The sequence below is a fragment of the Nerophis lumbriciformis genome, linkage group LG06, assembly GCF_033978685.3.
Source record: "Nerophis lumbriciformis linkage group LG06, RoL_Nlum_v2.1, whole genome shotgun sequence".
In the NCBI taxonomy this organism is placed as follows: domain Eukaryota; kingdom Metazoa; phylum Chordata; class Actinopteri; order Syngnathiformes; family Syngnathidae; genus Nerophis; species Nerophis lumbriciformis.
The window spans coordinates 58,373,182-58,387,981 of NC_084553.2; the positions used below are offsets into that span (position 1 = coordinate 58,373,182).

Here is a 14,800-nt window from a genome sequence, read left to right on the forward strand (position 1 = left end):
CACAGGTGAACAGGCAAATTGGGAACAGGTGGGTGCCATGATTGGGTATAAAAGTAGATTCCATGAAATGCTCAGTCATTCACAAACAAGGATGGGGCGAGGGTCACCACTTTGTCAACAAATGCGTGAGCAAATTGTTGAACAGTTTAAGATAAACCTTTCTCAACCAGCTATTGCAAGGAATTTAGGGATTTCACCATCTACGCTCCGTAATATCATCAAAGGGTTCAGAGAATCTGGAGAAATCACTGCGCGTAAGCAGCTAAGCCCGTGACCTTCGATCCCTCAGGCTGTACTGCATCAACAAGCGACATCAGTGTGTAAAGGATATCACCACATGGGCTCAGGAACACATCAGAAACCCACTGTCAGTAACTACAGTTGGTCGCTACATCTGTAAGTGCAAGTTAAAACTCTCCTATGCAAGGCGAAAACCGTTTATCAACAACACCCAGAAACGCCGTCGGCTTCGCTGGGCCTGAGCTCATCTAAGATGGACTGATACAAAGTGGAAAAGTGTTCTGTGGTCTGACGAGTCCACATTTCAAATTGTTTTTGGAAACTGTGGACGTTGTGTCCTCCGGACCAAAGAGGAAAAAAACCATCCGGATTGTTATAGGCGCAAAGTTGAAAAGCCAGCATGTGTGATGGTATGGGGGTGTATTAGTGCCCAAGACATGGGTAATTTACACATCTGTGAAGGCACCATTAATGCTGAAAGGTACATACAGGTTTTGGAGCAACATATGTTGCCATCCAAACAACGTTACCATGGACGCCCCTGCTTATTTCAGCAAGACAATGCCAAGCCACGTGTACTTGGCTTCATAGTAAAAGAGTGCGGGTACTAGACTGGCCTGCCTGTAGTCCAGACCTGTCTCCCGTTGAAAATGTGTGGCGCATTATGAAGCCTAAAATACCACAACGGAGACCTCCGGACTGTTGAACAACTTAAGCTGTACATCAAGCAAGAATGAGAAAGAATTCCACCTGAGAAGCTTAAAAAATGTGTCTCCTCAGTTCCCAAACGTTTACTGAGTGTTTTTAAAAGGAAAGGCCATGTAACACAGTGGTGAACATGCCCTTTCCCAACTACTTTAGCACGTGTTGCAGCCATGAAATTCTAAGTTAATTATTATTTGCAAAAAAAAAATAAAGTTTATGAGTTTGAACATCAAATATGTTGTCTTTGTAGTGCATTCAATTGAATATGGGTTGAAAAAGATTTGCAAATCATTGTATTCCGTTTATATTTACATCTAACACAATTTCCCAACTCATAGGGAAACAGGGTTTGTATATGTGTTGTGTTTGGAGGGAAAAAGTGGGTGGGACTTTCTGATTTCTCGAAAGACAAGCTCAGACCTGGACACTCTAAAACGTGATGACGAGAATGTTGACTAATGTTGGAACAACATCAAATTCTGACATTGATCTTACATAATTCCAATGAAAGACGATGAATGCTTTAAAAATCTCCGTGAAATGACCAACCCTAATCCAGAGATACAACACAAAGTCTTTGATGAGACAAATGTATTCCATCTGGGACGGCTTCAAAAACATACACTCTGACAGCTCTTTGGTGAGACTTGCTGGCTTCAGCTGCAGTTGTCAAGCTGACGAGTGCTTGAGTGGACATTTTAGAGATCGCATGCAGAGAATCACAACATCGGCAGTCATGCAAATAGGCAGTAGGTGTCTGACTGGGTTCAATTCTTTGACATAAGAGTGATGCTTACGGTGATGCGCTTCATGTCCAGCTGTCGGAGGTGAAGCACACAGCGCAGGACGGCCTGCTTGTACCATGTCTCCAGGGCTACAGGGTTCCCATCCAGGGTGAGCTCAGAAAGGGAGCGCGACTCTCCGGAGCAGCCTAGCTGATGGAGACTGGACAAGAAGAAATTGGGCTCAATGGGTATCAAGAGACTGATTAGATTTTTGCAGCACATATAAAACCTCACATTAAGTGGGGAGAAGGGAGAGGCCAACTAGCAGACAGCATTTGGGCAAAAGGCTTAAGAAGAAAAGCTGAGTCATGCTGAGTACAATTTTGCATTAATTTGAGATCATTATCTAATCAGGATAATAATCATAGCCTGCAACTATGAACCTTGAAGAGATTTATTGCATGTAAACCAAAGCTGCCTAATTTGAGTCTAATCATCTTAAAAGTGTACAAAATCATCAAAAGTGGGACACCCAAGTAAACATTTTTAATGATGTTCTCACAGTAATATGTCCCTAAAGTCCAAAAGTGAGAAACATCTAATTGCCCTCACCTGTTTGCTCCACTTATTGAGGAAGAACCTCATCACTCATGAACATGATAGCACTTCTGATGCGAGATTATCTAGACGAGCCCACCATACTTGCCAACCTTGAGACCTTCAAATTCGGGAGATTGGGGCGGGGGTGGGTTTTTTAGCCCGGAAGAGTTAGGGATGCAAGGGATTCTGGGTATTTGTTCTGTTGTGTGCTCATAACCACATGCTGCCTCGGTGTCTACAGGAGAGGTTCAAACCCAGAGATAATCCCTATGACCTCAGAGGTTCAGCTGTCTTCCAGAAAGCTAACATAAGAACAAGCTTAAAAAGTAGATGTGTTTGTGTCAGGGGGGTTCAACTGTGGAACAGCTTGGATGATCCCTTCAAATGTTCCAGTTCCATTCACACATTTAAAAAACACTTTAAGACCAATGTCTTGAAAAAAAGATATCACTCTTGAATCAACACAGTCGTTAATACTATGATCAATGTTAATTAAAATACTAAATGTGGGATATAAATAATAATGGAAGTATATTTGTTTGTATATAGTATATCAATTGGTACAAAGGTTTAACACGCGGACAAGGATATTTCACATGCCTTTACTGTGTATATAATTGAACAGTGTTCATATTGTGTATAATGTGTATTTATAATATGTTGTACAAAAGACATTTCATAATTTTCGGAAGTTCATCTTGTACTTGACATTGTTTATAGGGTTAGGCGCTATAAGTGTTCAACTTCAGCCTAAACCCTTTCGGTCTGCAACATTTTCAATCTATGAATGTACAACTGTTTGTTTATTTTGTTGACCATTGACCGAAGAATAATAAACTATAGAAAAAAAAATTCTGTTGTGTTTATCTGGTGTTACGGTGCGGATGTTCTCTCGAAATGTGTTTGTCATTCTTGTTTGGTGTGGGTTCACAGTGTGCCGCATATTTGTAACAGTGTTAAAGTTGTTTATACGGCCACCCTCAGTGTGACCTGGATGGCTGTTGATCAAGTACGTCTTGCAGTCTCTTACGTGTGTATGCAGAAGCCGCATGCAACATGTAACTGGGTCGGCACGCTGTTTGTATGGTGAAAAAGTGGACGCGTCGACAGGTTGTGGAGGACGCTAAAGGCAGTGCCATCACGGCACGCCCTTAATATTCTGGTCCGGGTGAAAATCGGGAGAAATTCGGGAGTATGGTTGCCCCGGGAGATTTTCGGGAGGTGCACTGAAATTCGGGAGTCTCCCGGAAAAATCGTGAGGGTTGGCAAGTATGGAGCCCACCCACATGCGACTTATACTCCGAAAAATACGGTAGCTAATTTCACTTGTTTTGGAAAGTTTTGACAAGCCAAATATTCTTGTTCTATTGGCAGATAATTTTGCTTAGTTCAAATAAAATACCTCTAATTTTTGTATTTTTTCTTGTTTTTGAACACTGACTTTTTGCAGTGTAGCGCTTTCTTGGAAACACACACAGCTCATTAGCATTAAAGCTACAGACACACAAAACCCACGAGTGCTTACTAAAAACTGTCTAAATCCCTGCACGAAGGTGACATTTTGGATAACATACTTATTGTCATGACTTGGTCTTGGGTGTTTGCTTTTCCGGGATGCAACGGAAAGTTGGCTCGGGCGAGACGGGAATGTGAGTACATGATTTATTTAATATATCAAAAAAAAGTACAAACGAAAAGCGCGCACAGTGGCGGAGAACAAACTATGGAACCAAAAGACTATAGCATTAATAAACAAAACTTACTTGGCATGGACAAAAAGGAGCAGCGTGAACGATGGACATGAAAACAGAGTCAGAAATGTGCAGAGCATAAATGTGGGGATGTCACCAGACAGACAAACTGAAAAACAATGAACTTAAATACTACAGACATGATTAACGAAAACAGGTGCGTGACTCAAAACGTGAAACAGGTGCGTGACGTGACAGGTGAAAACTAATGGGTTGCTATGGTGACAAACAAGAGTGCACAATGAGTCCAAACGTGGAACAGGTGAAACTAATGGGTAATCATGGAAACAAGACAAGGGAGTGGAAAGCCAGAAACTAAAGAGTCCAATAACTAAACAAAACATGACTAAAACAAAACATGATTACACAGACATGACACTTATAGGCTTTTTAAAAATAGTTTAAAGTGACAGGACAATTAAATAATAGAGAGGAGAGATTTCTACCTAGCAACAAAGTGCAAGTGATTTCTTATAAGCCCTAAAGGTGAACGAACAATATATTTCAACGCAAATAATCAGAATTGCATGCTGTTTGGAACATAGGTGAACCTAATGGTATGAAAGTAGTTCAAGAAGGCTACCCTCCTGCCTTCCTCTTTCCCCCTCAGGCTAGCAAGGCTAGCTTACGCTGCTTTAACAAGTTAGCGTCAGGACGTCTTGATTGTTTGTGCTTGGCTCACAGATCAAGACCGAAGGGCGTGTGGAAGACGACTGATGTCTGCACAAAAACAAGGTTCTTTGCTAGCGCATGAACTCACTCAACCTATAAATCTGTCTGCAACTTTTTTTAGGGAATGTCACACCTCCGGGGTATTTTTTTTTTTTTAATGTACATTCGTCTGCGTCCCTGCAGGTTATTAACACCAGGAGAGGAAAGGGATGTGAAAGTGTGGTGGTTAAGGTTGTGGAAGATCTTACCTGGTGATGTTGTTGCAGCTGAGAAAGAGGCGCTGCAAGCGGGGCAGGCGGTCCACCTCGGTCTAGGAGGGAAGAGGGGGAGACGGATGAGAGATGAGATATGGATCATCATCACTTTGTGTGAGCCCTCGCTGCCTCTCCATCGCCTCAGTCACCTTGCAGCTTCCTCCGTGTGCCCTGCGCATGCACAAAGAGCCCAGCATGCTGCCTGGTCTGCACGGGGAGGGCTGGGGGGAAGAGAGGCGGTGTGAGAGCGATGAGAGCGAGGATGAGGCGGGGAGGGAGGGAGCCGATGCAGAGAAGCTCACACTGCAGCAGGCCACATCCTCACACCCCGCCGCAAGAACAATGGCTGACATCGGCGGAAGGGACGGCGTGTGTGTTTTGAAATAATCAATGGCACATTTTTTTATGAGCAGCCCATTAAGACGTTAGTATGAGCGGAGCACGTGTTGAAGGGCGGAGAGGACACACCCATCAGCATGCTGAATGAGCAGCATCAGCACCACGCCCCTCGCTGGACCAAGTCCAACCAGTTGGTTCCATTTGCATCCCCAGGAAATAACATGTAGACATGCATGTTGAAAGTAACTCGAAATACTGTTCAAAAGATGAATTTAAACTACATTAACTACCATAAAAATTGCATTTTTGCCATGAAATATAATAATGTATCATCATACACATTTACACAAAATGCATATTTTTCTCTGCACATTTTTTATTTTATATACATATATATATATATATATACACACACCAGTGACGTGCGGTGAGGTTGATGGCTGGTGAGGCACTGACTTCATCACAGTCACATTTACAAACATATGAACCCTAAAGAGTATCTTATTCACCATTTGATTGGCAGCAGTTAACGGGTTATGTTTAAAAGCTCATACCAGCATTCTTCCCTGCTTGGCACTCAGCATCAAGGCTTGGAATTGGGGGTTAAATCACCAAAAATGATTCCCGTGCCCACTGCTCCCCTCACCTCCCAGGGGGTGATCAAGGGATGGGTCAAATGCAGAGGACAAATTTCACCACACCTAGTGTGTGTGTGACAATCATTGGTACTTTAACTTAACTTTAACTTTACACATACAAATTGTAGCACACAAAAAAGCACATTTAATTAAAAAAACGTTATCATGGTCTTACCTTTACTTATAAGTGCGGGAACAGTTGTGTTCGTGTTGGAGGAGTTGTGAATGAATGAAATATGAAATCCGTGCTGCAGTCTGCAGGTGTACCTAATGTTGTGTCCCTGCAGTCGTTCACGGCTCCTCCGGCGCGAGCATTGTTGTTTTTGCACTTTTTGGGTTCTTGTTAAGCGACTTTTTTTGGGTGGATTCGGTCTTGCACGTGGAGGGTTTGGGTGTGGGCTTTGGTTGGTGTGGCGCTCCCGTCGGGGGGGTGCATTCTGCGGCGGGGGTACATTAACTGGCACCAGGAGGCAGGATTACTGCGAGCCTCACACAGTGCGTCTTCGCAGCAGTTTTATGATCGCTCAGCACAAGAAATACTTTACACACATACAGTTGTTGACAAAATACACTGCACATTATATACCTCAGCTGACTGAACTATGGAAATGTATAATATAATTCATATAGCAATACGGTCTCACTGCACAGCAGGCCAGCAGTTAGCCGAGTCCGCAATCCATGTTGAGGCACTGAGTGACGTGCCTCAACTGGCTGCTGATCACCGCACCGTCTCTTCTCAGTATTTGAACGGCAAATGTGAAAATTCAGCGATTTTGAATAAAAATAATCTAAAACTGGTGAAGTCAAATGGAAAATAACTTTATAGTACAATCACTGAATACATATAACAATTTAATTAATTTTTTTTCTTTTTACATTTTTTTTCTTTCCATGATGGCAGGTGAGGTCCCGCCTCACCTGACTCCAGTGACCGCACGTCACTGATACACACATATACATATTATATATATATATATATATATATATATATATATATATATATACATATTATATATATATATATATATATATATATATATATATATATATATATATATATATATATATATATATATATATATATTACTGCAGTGTTTTTCAACCTTTTTTGAGCCGAGGCACACTTTTTTCATTGAAAAGATCCGGCGGCAAACCACAAGCAGAAATCATTAAAAAAAAAAAAACTCAGTTGACAATAAAAAGTCGTCGTCGCAATTGTTGGATAAGACTTTAAACCATAACCAAGCATGCATCGCTATAGCTCTTGTCTCAAAGTAGGTGTACTGTCACGACCTGTCACATCACGCTGTGACTTATTTTGAGTTTTTTGCTGTTTTCCTGTGTGTAGTGTTTTAGTTCTTGTCTTGCACTCCTATATTGGTGGCTTTTCCTGTTTTGTTGGTATTGTCCTGTAGCAGTTTCATGTCTTCCTTAAACGCTATTCCCCGCATCTACTTTGTTTTAGCAATCAAGGCTATTGAAGTTGTTTTTATCCTTCTTTGTGGGGACATTGTTGATTGTCATGTCATGTTCGGATGTACATTGTGGACGCCGTCTTGACTCCACAGTAAGTCTTTGCTGTCGTCCAGCATTCTGTTTTTGTTTGCTTTGTTGCCAGTTCGGTTTTAGTTTCGTTCTGCATAGCCTTCTCTAAGCTTCAATGCCTTTTCTTAGGGGCACTCACCTTTTGTTTATTTTTGGTTTAAGCATTAGATACGACGACAAACCCTTGTCGTCTCACACGACGTGTTCCCGACATCTACAAAACAATTAACTACCGGCTGCCACCTACTGACATGGAAGAGTATTACATGGTTACTCTGCCAAGCTCTAGACAGCACCGACACACAACAATGGCACATAATTTGCAGATTATGATTAGTGGTTGGCAAAAAATATTTTTAACACAAATAGGTGAAATGACATAAACTCCCACGGCACACCAGACTGTATCTCACGCGGTGGTTGAAAAACACTGTATTACAGAATATGCATATTCAATAACACTTTAGTATGGGGAATATTAATACCCGAACCTGTTAATAAGCAACTAATTAATGGTGAATATGTTCCCCTGGGGATAGGTTGATTGGCAACACTAAATTGGCCCTAGTGTGTGAATGTGAGTGTGAATGTTGTCTGTCTATCTGTGTTGGCCCTGTGATGAGGTGGCGACTTGTCCAGGGTGTACACCGCCTTCCGCCCGAATGCAGCTGAGATAGGCTCCAGCACCCCCCGCGACCCCAAAAGGGACAAGTGGTAGAAAATGGATGGGAAGAATGGATGTTTGTCATACTAAAGTGTTACTGCATATTCTTCTCTGCACATTTACATTTTTTTAAATACTATTTTTATTTATTTATATATATATATATATATATATATATATATATATATATATATATATATATATATATATATATATATATATGTCTACATTGAATGTATGTATGTATATGTGTTTATATATACAGTCGCGATCAAAAGTTGACATACACTTGTAAAGAACATAATGTCATGGCTGTCTTGAGTTTCCAATCATTTCTACAACTCTTATTATTTTTGTGATAAGAGTGATTGGAGCACATACTTGTTGGTCGCAAAACACATTCATGAAGTTTGGTTCTTTTATGAATTTATTATGGGTCTACTGAAAATGTGACCAAATCTGCTGGGTCAAAAGTATACATACAGCAATGTTAATATTTGGTGACAAGTTTCACTGCAATAAGGCGCTTTTGGTAGCCATCCACAAGCTTCTGGTTGAATTTTTGACCACTCCTCTTGACAAAATTGGTGCAGTTCAGCTAAATTTGTTGGTTTTCTGACATGGACTTGTTTCTTCAGCATTGTCCACACGTTTAAGTCAGGACTTTGGGAAGGCCATTCTAAAACCTTAATTCTAGCCTGATTTAGCCATTATTTTACCACTTTTGACGTGTGTTTGGGGTCATTGTCCTGTTGGAACACCCAACTGCGCCCAAGACCCAACTTCCGGGCTGATGATTTTAGGTTGTCCTGAAGAATTTGGAGGTAATCTTCTTTTTTCATTGTCCCATTCACTCTCTGTAAAGCACCAGTTCCATTGGCAGCAAAACAGGCCCAGAGCATAATACTACCACCACCATGCTTGACGGTAGGGATGGTGTTCCTGGGATTAAAGGCCTCCCATTTTCACCTCCAAACATATTGCTGGGTATTGTGGCCAAACAGCTTAACTTTTGTTTCATCTGACCACATAACTTTCCTCCAGAAGGTCTTATCTTTGTCCATGTGATGTCAGATGAAACAAAAACTTAATTAATGTTTTTTGTGACAAATAAGTATATGCTCCAATCACTTTATCACAAAAAATAAGAGTTGTAGAAATTATTGGACGTTTTGACCACGACTGTATAAATATACATACATATATATATATATATACATATCATATATACATATATACATGTATACATACATACATACATACATATATATACATACTTTTTTCCCGTACACTTTTACACAATATGGACATTATCACCTTCCTAATGTTTACATACTATTTTTATTTTCTTATTTTTTAGACTTATCTTAAATGTTTCTTTTATATATATATATATATATATATATATATATATATATATATATATATATATATATATATATATATATATATATATATATATATATATATATATATATATATATATATATATATATATATATCTTCTTTCTTTAATATATTCTGCACTAGTGTGGAAAACAAATAAATAAGTTAATTGTACAGATGAAACATGTTTCTATTGTGCAAATGACAATACGCTCTTTGAACCTTGAATTTAAATCCTCTAGAAGAGTTACATTTATTTATATTACACTGGGAAAAACTCACAATCTCACCAAGTGTATGTCATTTCTAGTCAAAAAAGCTAAACAAACTTAATACAGGTTATAAGAACTTGTTTTTAGGCAATAGATCTTCTAGGGGAGGTAAAATACTGCTTTTGAACATCACAAGTTTGTTGTAAGACACAAAGGTATACTTACTAGTATTGTGAAGTAATAATTGCTCATTTCAAGATCCCTTTTAAGTTTTTAAAGCTGAAATATAATGTCTTATTATAAGAAATCTTACCAAGACAATTTTGACTTGATCCATTTTGCAGATTTTTTTTGCTCATTACAAGCAAAAAATAACTTGCATCATTTTGTTTTTCTACTCTATTTCAGAGGGACTTTTTTTTTCCAGTGTATGTTAGTTGAAATTATACTTTAGTGGTGTCACTGGGTTTTCACTCAGTCCTGTTTCCCGGAAACAAACCTTTTTGAAAATGTTGGCATATTCTGCGAGTCACATGGTTCACAGAAAGTTGCATCATTAACATCCTCTCCAGGCCAAAAGTAAGACTGTTAACTTATTTGTCTGTATATTTGATGATATGTAAGCACAGTCCTGTTACCATAATCCTTTTTGATGTTTATTTTTCAAATGTTTTAGCTGCATTAGCGTCAACATGCTATTAGCAAGAATGTCATGTGGCTACATTTTACGCATGTGCTATTTCTTTGCTGAAGACTCACTCCTGTTACTCCGGTAAGTAATTTTTGGCTTTGAAAGCTTGTACAAAAATACCTGTATAATCATAAAAAAATTTATACTTTTGAACGTTTAGTGTTAGTCTATTATTCCAAATTATACTATAAGTTTATTTACTTTGAAAAAAAATGAGTTCAAATTCACATTTCAGTGTTGTCCCTGGGTCTGCACTCAGTCCCGTTACCATGAAATATTAAACCATTTTGAAAATGTTGGAATACTCGGGGAGTCACATGGTTCACAGGAAGTTGCATTATTTACTTCCTCTGCAGGCCAGAAGTAAGTGGGTTAACTGAATGCAAATCAGGTGAGGGAGGAGACTCCAATTGGTATGCTCGCTGGTAAATTTCACTTAAAAATACACCAATAGTCAGTACTTTAGATAAAACTGTTAGCACGTTTTGATCAAATAAATGAAGTAAAACATCAACAAATGTCCCTCTATGATATTCTGGCAATAAAATTGCATTTGTTTTAACATTTTGGGGTCTTTTTTCAAATAGGCACTTAATTTTTATTCACTGCAACTAATTGCATCGCAATTTGTACAAAGGCGATTGCAAAATCGATTATTATACGTCAATAATCGATTATTTATTTATTGTATATAAAGTAATGCAGACAGTTCTAAAATTTGGCTGACCGGAGCGAGCCACCTCGTCGAGAGATCCGACCATTTTAGGGCATTTATGTTCCAGTTTTGCACACATTTCCATTCATTTAGAAGAAGTAATGGAAATTAATTATACTGTTTCTTATTACAAATGTACTGTTTTTAAAAGTTGCAAGTGATGAATGCTTAGTTTGCGGACGACACTAAACCTCATCGGGCTCATCTCGGATGGCGACGAGTCCGCCTACAGGAGAGAGATTTTAAGTCCCATCCATACTTGCCAACCTTGAGACCTCCGATTTCGGGAGGTGGGGGGGCATGGTCGGGGTGGGGGCGTGTTTGGGGGCGTGGTTAAGAGGGGAGGAGTATATTTACAGCTAAAATTCACCAAGTCAAGTATTTCATATATATATATATATATATATATATATAAAAGAAATACTTATATATATATATATATATATATATATACATATATATATATATATATAAATAAGAGAAATACTTGAATTTCAGTGTTCATTTATTTACACATATACACACACATAACACTCATCTACTCATTGTTGAGTTAAGTGTTGAATTGTCCATCCTTGTTCTATTCTCTGTCACTATTTTTCTAACCATGCTGAACACCCTCTCTGATGATGCATTCTGCTTCGTCTCCTTGTTGTGTGTGCAGTTGTGCACTGCACTCTCTAAAAGCCCTAGATGTTATTGTCACATATGCATGTACAGTAGATGTCAGTATTGTCCTGCTTAAGAGTGTCACAACATTGCTGTTTACGGCAGACAAACTGCTTTACGGTAGACGAAAACGTGACTGCTGTTGTTGTGTGTTGTTGCCATGCTGGGAGGACGTTAATGAAACTGCCTAACAATAAACCCACATAGGAAACCAACAACTCGCCCTCGATCATTCTACAGTTATAACGTGATTGGGCAGGCACGCTGTTTATATTGTGGGAAAGCGGACGTGAAAACCGGCTGTCGACACGTCACTCAGGTCCGCCTGAATTTCGGGAGATTTTCGGGAGAAAATTTGTCCCGGGAGGTTTTCGGGAGAAGCGCTGAATTTCGGGAGTCTACCGGAAAATCCGGGAGGGTTGGCAAGTATGGTCCCATCTTAAATCTCATTTGTATACTCTAGCCCAACCTGGAGCTGAACGCCCAGAAAACAGTGGAGATGATCATGGACTTCAGGAAAGTCAAAGCCCCACCATCCCCCCTCACCCGGATTGACTCTCCCACCCCCGTCTCCATTGTGGACTCCTTCCGTTTCTTGGGCACCACCATCACCCAGGACCTCAAGTGGGAGTCGACCATCAGCTCCCTCATCAAGAAGGCCCAGCAGAGGATGTACTTCCTGCTGAAGAAACTGAAGGTGCCGACCGAGATGCTGGTGCAGTTTTACTCAGCCATCATCGAGTCCATCCTCACCTCCTCCATCACCGTGTGGTTCCCAGGCGCCACAGTCCAGGATAAGCATCGACTGCAGCGCATCGTACGTGCTGCTGAGAAGGTTATTGGCTGGAAAACTCCCACCCCTCCAGGATCTGTTCTCCTCCAGGACCAGGAGGCGTGTGGGTCGGATCACAGCTGACTCTTCTCACCCTAAACACAAACTAGTCTCCCCTCTCCCCTCAGGCAGGAGACTACGGTCCATCCAGACCCACACCTCCCGCCACCATCAGGCACATGAACAATAACAAGATCTGATAGCTCAGTTACAGCTCATGTTATTCTATTCTGTGTTATATGTGTTTGATGTCGCACGATTGCGCCAAGTAAAATTCCTAGTTTGTGAACCCGTTCTCAAACAATGGCAATTAAAAAAACTCTTCTGATTCTAATTCTTCTGATTCTTTAGTGAAACAAAAAGAAATGTAAAACCATATACATGAATTAAGGATGCATCCATAATCGATTTTTAATCGAATCATAGATCCTGAAACGTAATCGAATCATGAGCTGCCCAAACATTCCCATCTCTCGTAACGAACAATCTAAATTAGGGATGTCCGATAATATCGGCCTGCCGATATTATCGGCCGATAAATCATTCTTGCCAACCCTCCCGAATTTTCCGGGAGACTCCCGAAATTCAGCGCCTCTCCCGAAAATCTCCCGATTTTCAGCCGGAGCTGGAGGCCACGCCCCCTCCAGCTCCATGCGGACCTGAGTGAGGACAGCCTTTTTTCACGACGGGAGGACAACAGGGTGACAAGAACTAAATCATCCAGACTAGAGACAAATTGTATTATTATGTTTATCTTACCTAAAAATAAATATATTTACTAATTAAAAAAAACAAAAACGAAATACATTTTTACTATATTTTGCTAAAAACATCAAAATTAATTGTATTTTTATTTGTATTTTTTCTGACTCCTTATTACATCCAGCCATAGAATTATACATTAAAATAAACATATTTGAAATAATTCATTTTAAATTATTATAATAATTCCTTTAAAATGACCATATTTAATTATTAAAATAATTGCTTGTTTATCAACAACTTTAGCATTTTATTCATTACATTTTGAAGCTCTCAGAAGCCAAGTTGTTATATTCCTTAAGATTTATTTATGCAAGTTTGAAGTATCAATTATCTAAACACAGTTTTGTTTGCATATTTTCAGGATGTGTATATATATATATATATATACAGGTAAAAGCCAGTAAATTAGAATATTTTGAAAAACTTGATTTATTTCAGTAATTGCATTCAAAAGGTGTAACTTGTACATTATATTTATTCATTGCACACAGACTGATACATTCAAATGTTTATTTCATTTAATTTTGATGATTTGAAGTGGCAACAAATGAAAATCCAAAATTCCGTGTGTCACAAAATTAGAATATTACTTAAGGCTAATACAAAAAAAGGATTTTTAGAAATGTTGGCCAACTGAAAAGTATGAAAATGAAAAATATGAGCATGTACAATACTCAATACTTGGTTGGAGCTCCTTTTGCCTCAATTACTGCGTTAATGCGGCGTGGCATGGAGTCGATGAGTTTCTGGCACTGCTCAGGTGTTATGAGAGCTCAGGTTGCTCTGATAGTGGCCTTCAACTCTTCTGCGTTTTTGGGTCTGGCATTCTGCATCTTCCTTTTCACAATAACCCACAGATTTTCTATGGGGCTAAGGTCAGGGGAGTTGGCGGGCCAATTTAGAACAGAAATACCATGGTCCGTAAACCAGGCACGGGTAGATTTTGCGCTGTGTGCAGGCGCCAAGTCCTGTTGGAACTTGAAATCTCCATCTCCATAGAGCAGGTCAGCAGCAGGAAGCATGAAGTGCTCTAAAACTTGCTGGTAGACGGCTGCGTTGACCCTGGATCTCAGGAAACAGAGTGGACCGACACCAGCAGATGACATGGCACCCCAAACCATCACTGATGGTGGAAACTTTACACTAGACTTCAGGCAACGTGGATCCTGTGCCTCTCCTGTCTTCCTCCAGACTCTGGGACCTCGATTTCCAAAGGAAATGCAAAATTTGCATGGTTGGGTGATGGTTTGGGGTGCCATGTCATCTGCTGGTGTCGGTCCACTCTGTTTCCTGAGATCCAGGGTCAACGCAGCCGTCTACCAGCAAGTTTTAGAGCACTTCATGCTTCCTGCTGCTGACCTGCTCTATGGAGATGGAGATTTCAAGTTTCAACA

At 39.8% G+C, this 14,800-nt stretch overlaps 1 protein-coding gene across 2 annotated transcripts in view; it reads right to left on the minus strand.

The window, feature by feature from the left end:
* The window catches only part of LOC133608925 (leucine-rich repeat-containing protein 49), an 83,314-nt gene that overhangs the window by 30,280 nt on the left and 38,234 nt on the right, over window positions 1-14,800 (minus strand). The window contains exons 9-11 of one of the 2 annotated variants that reach the window (XM_061964579.1): window positions 5,097-5,168; window positions 4,942-5,003; window positions 1,743-1,890 (exon numbers count right to left, since the gene is read on the minus strand). In XM_061964579.1, the coding sequence (XP_061820563.1) occupies window positions 1,743-1,890; window positions 4,942-5,003; window positions 5,097-5,168 (282 nt within the window). The remainder of the gene's footprint in view (window positions 1-1,742; window positions 1,891-4,941; window positions 5,004-5,096; window positions 5,169-14,800) is intronic. The other variant, XM_061964581.1, reaches the window with a different exon arrangement.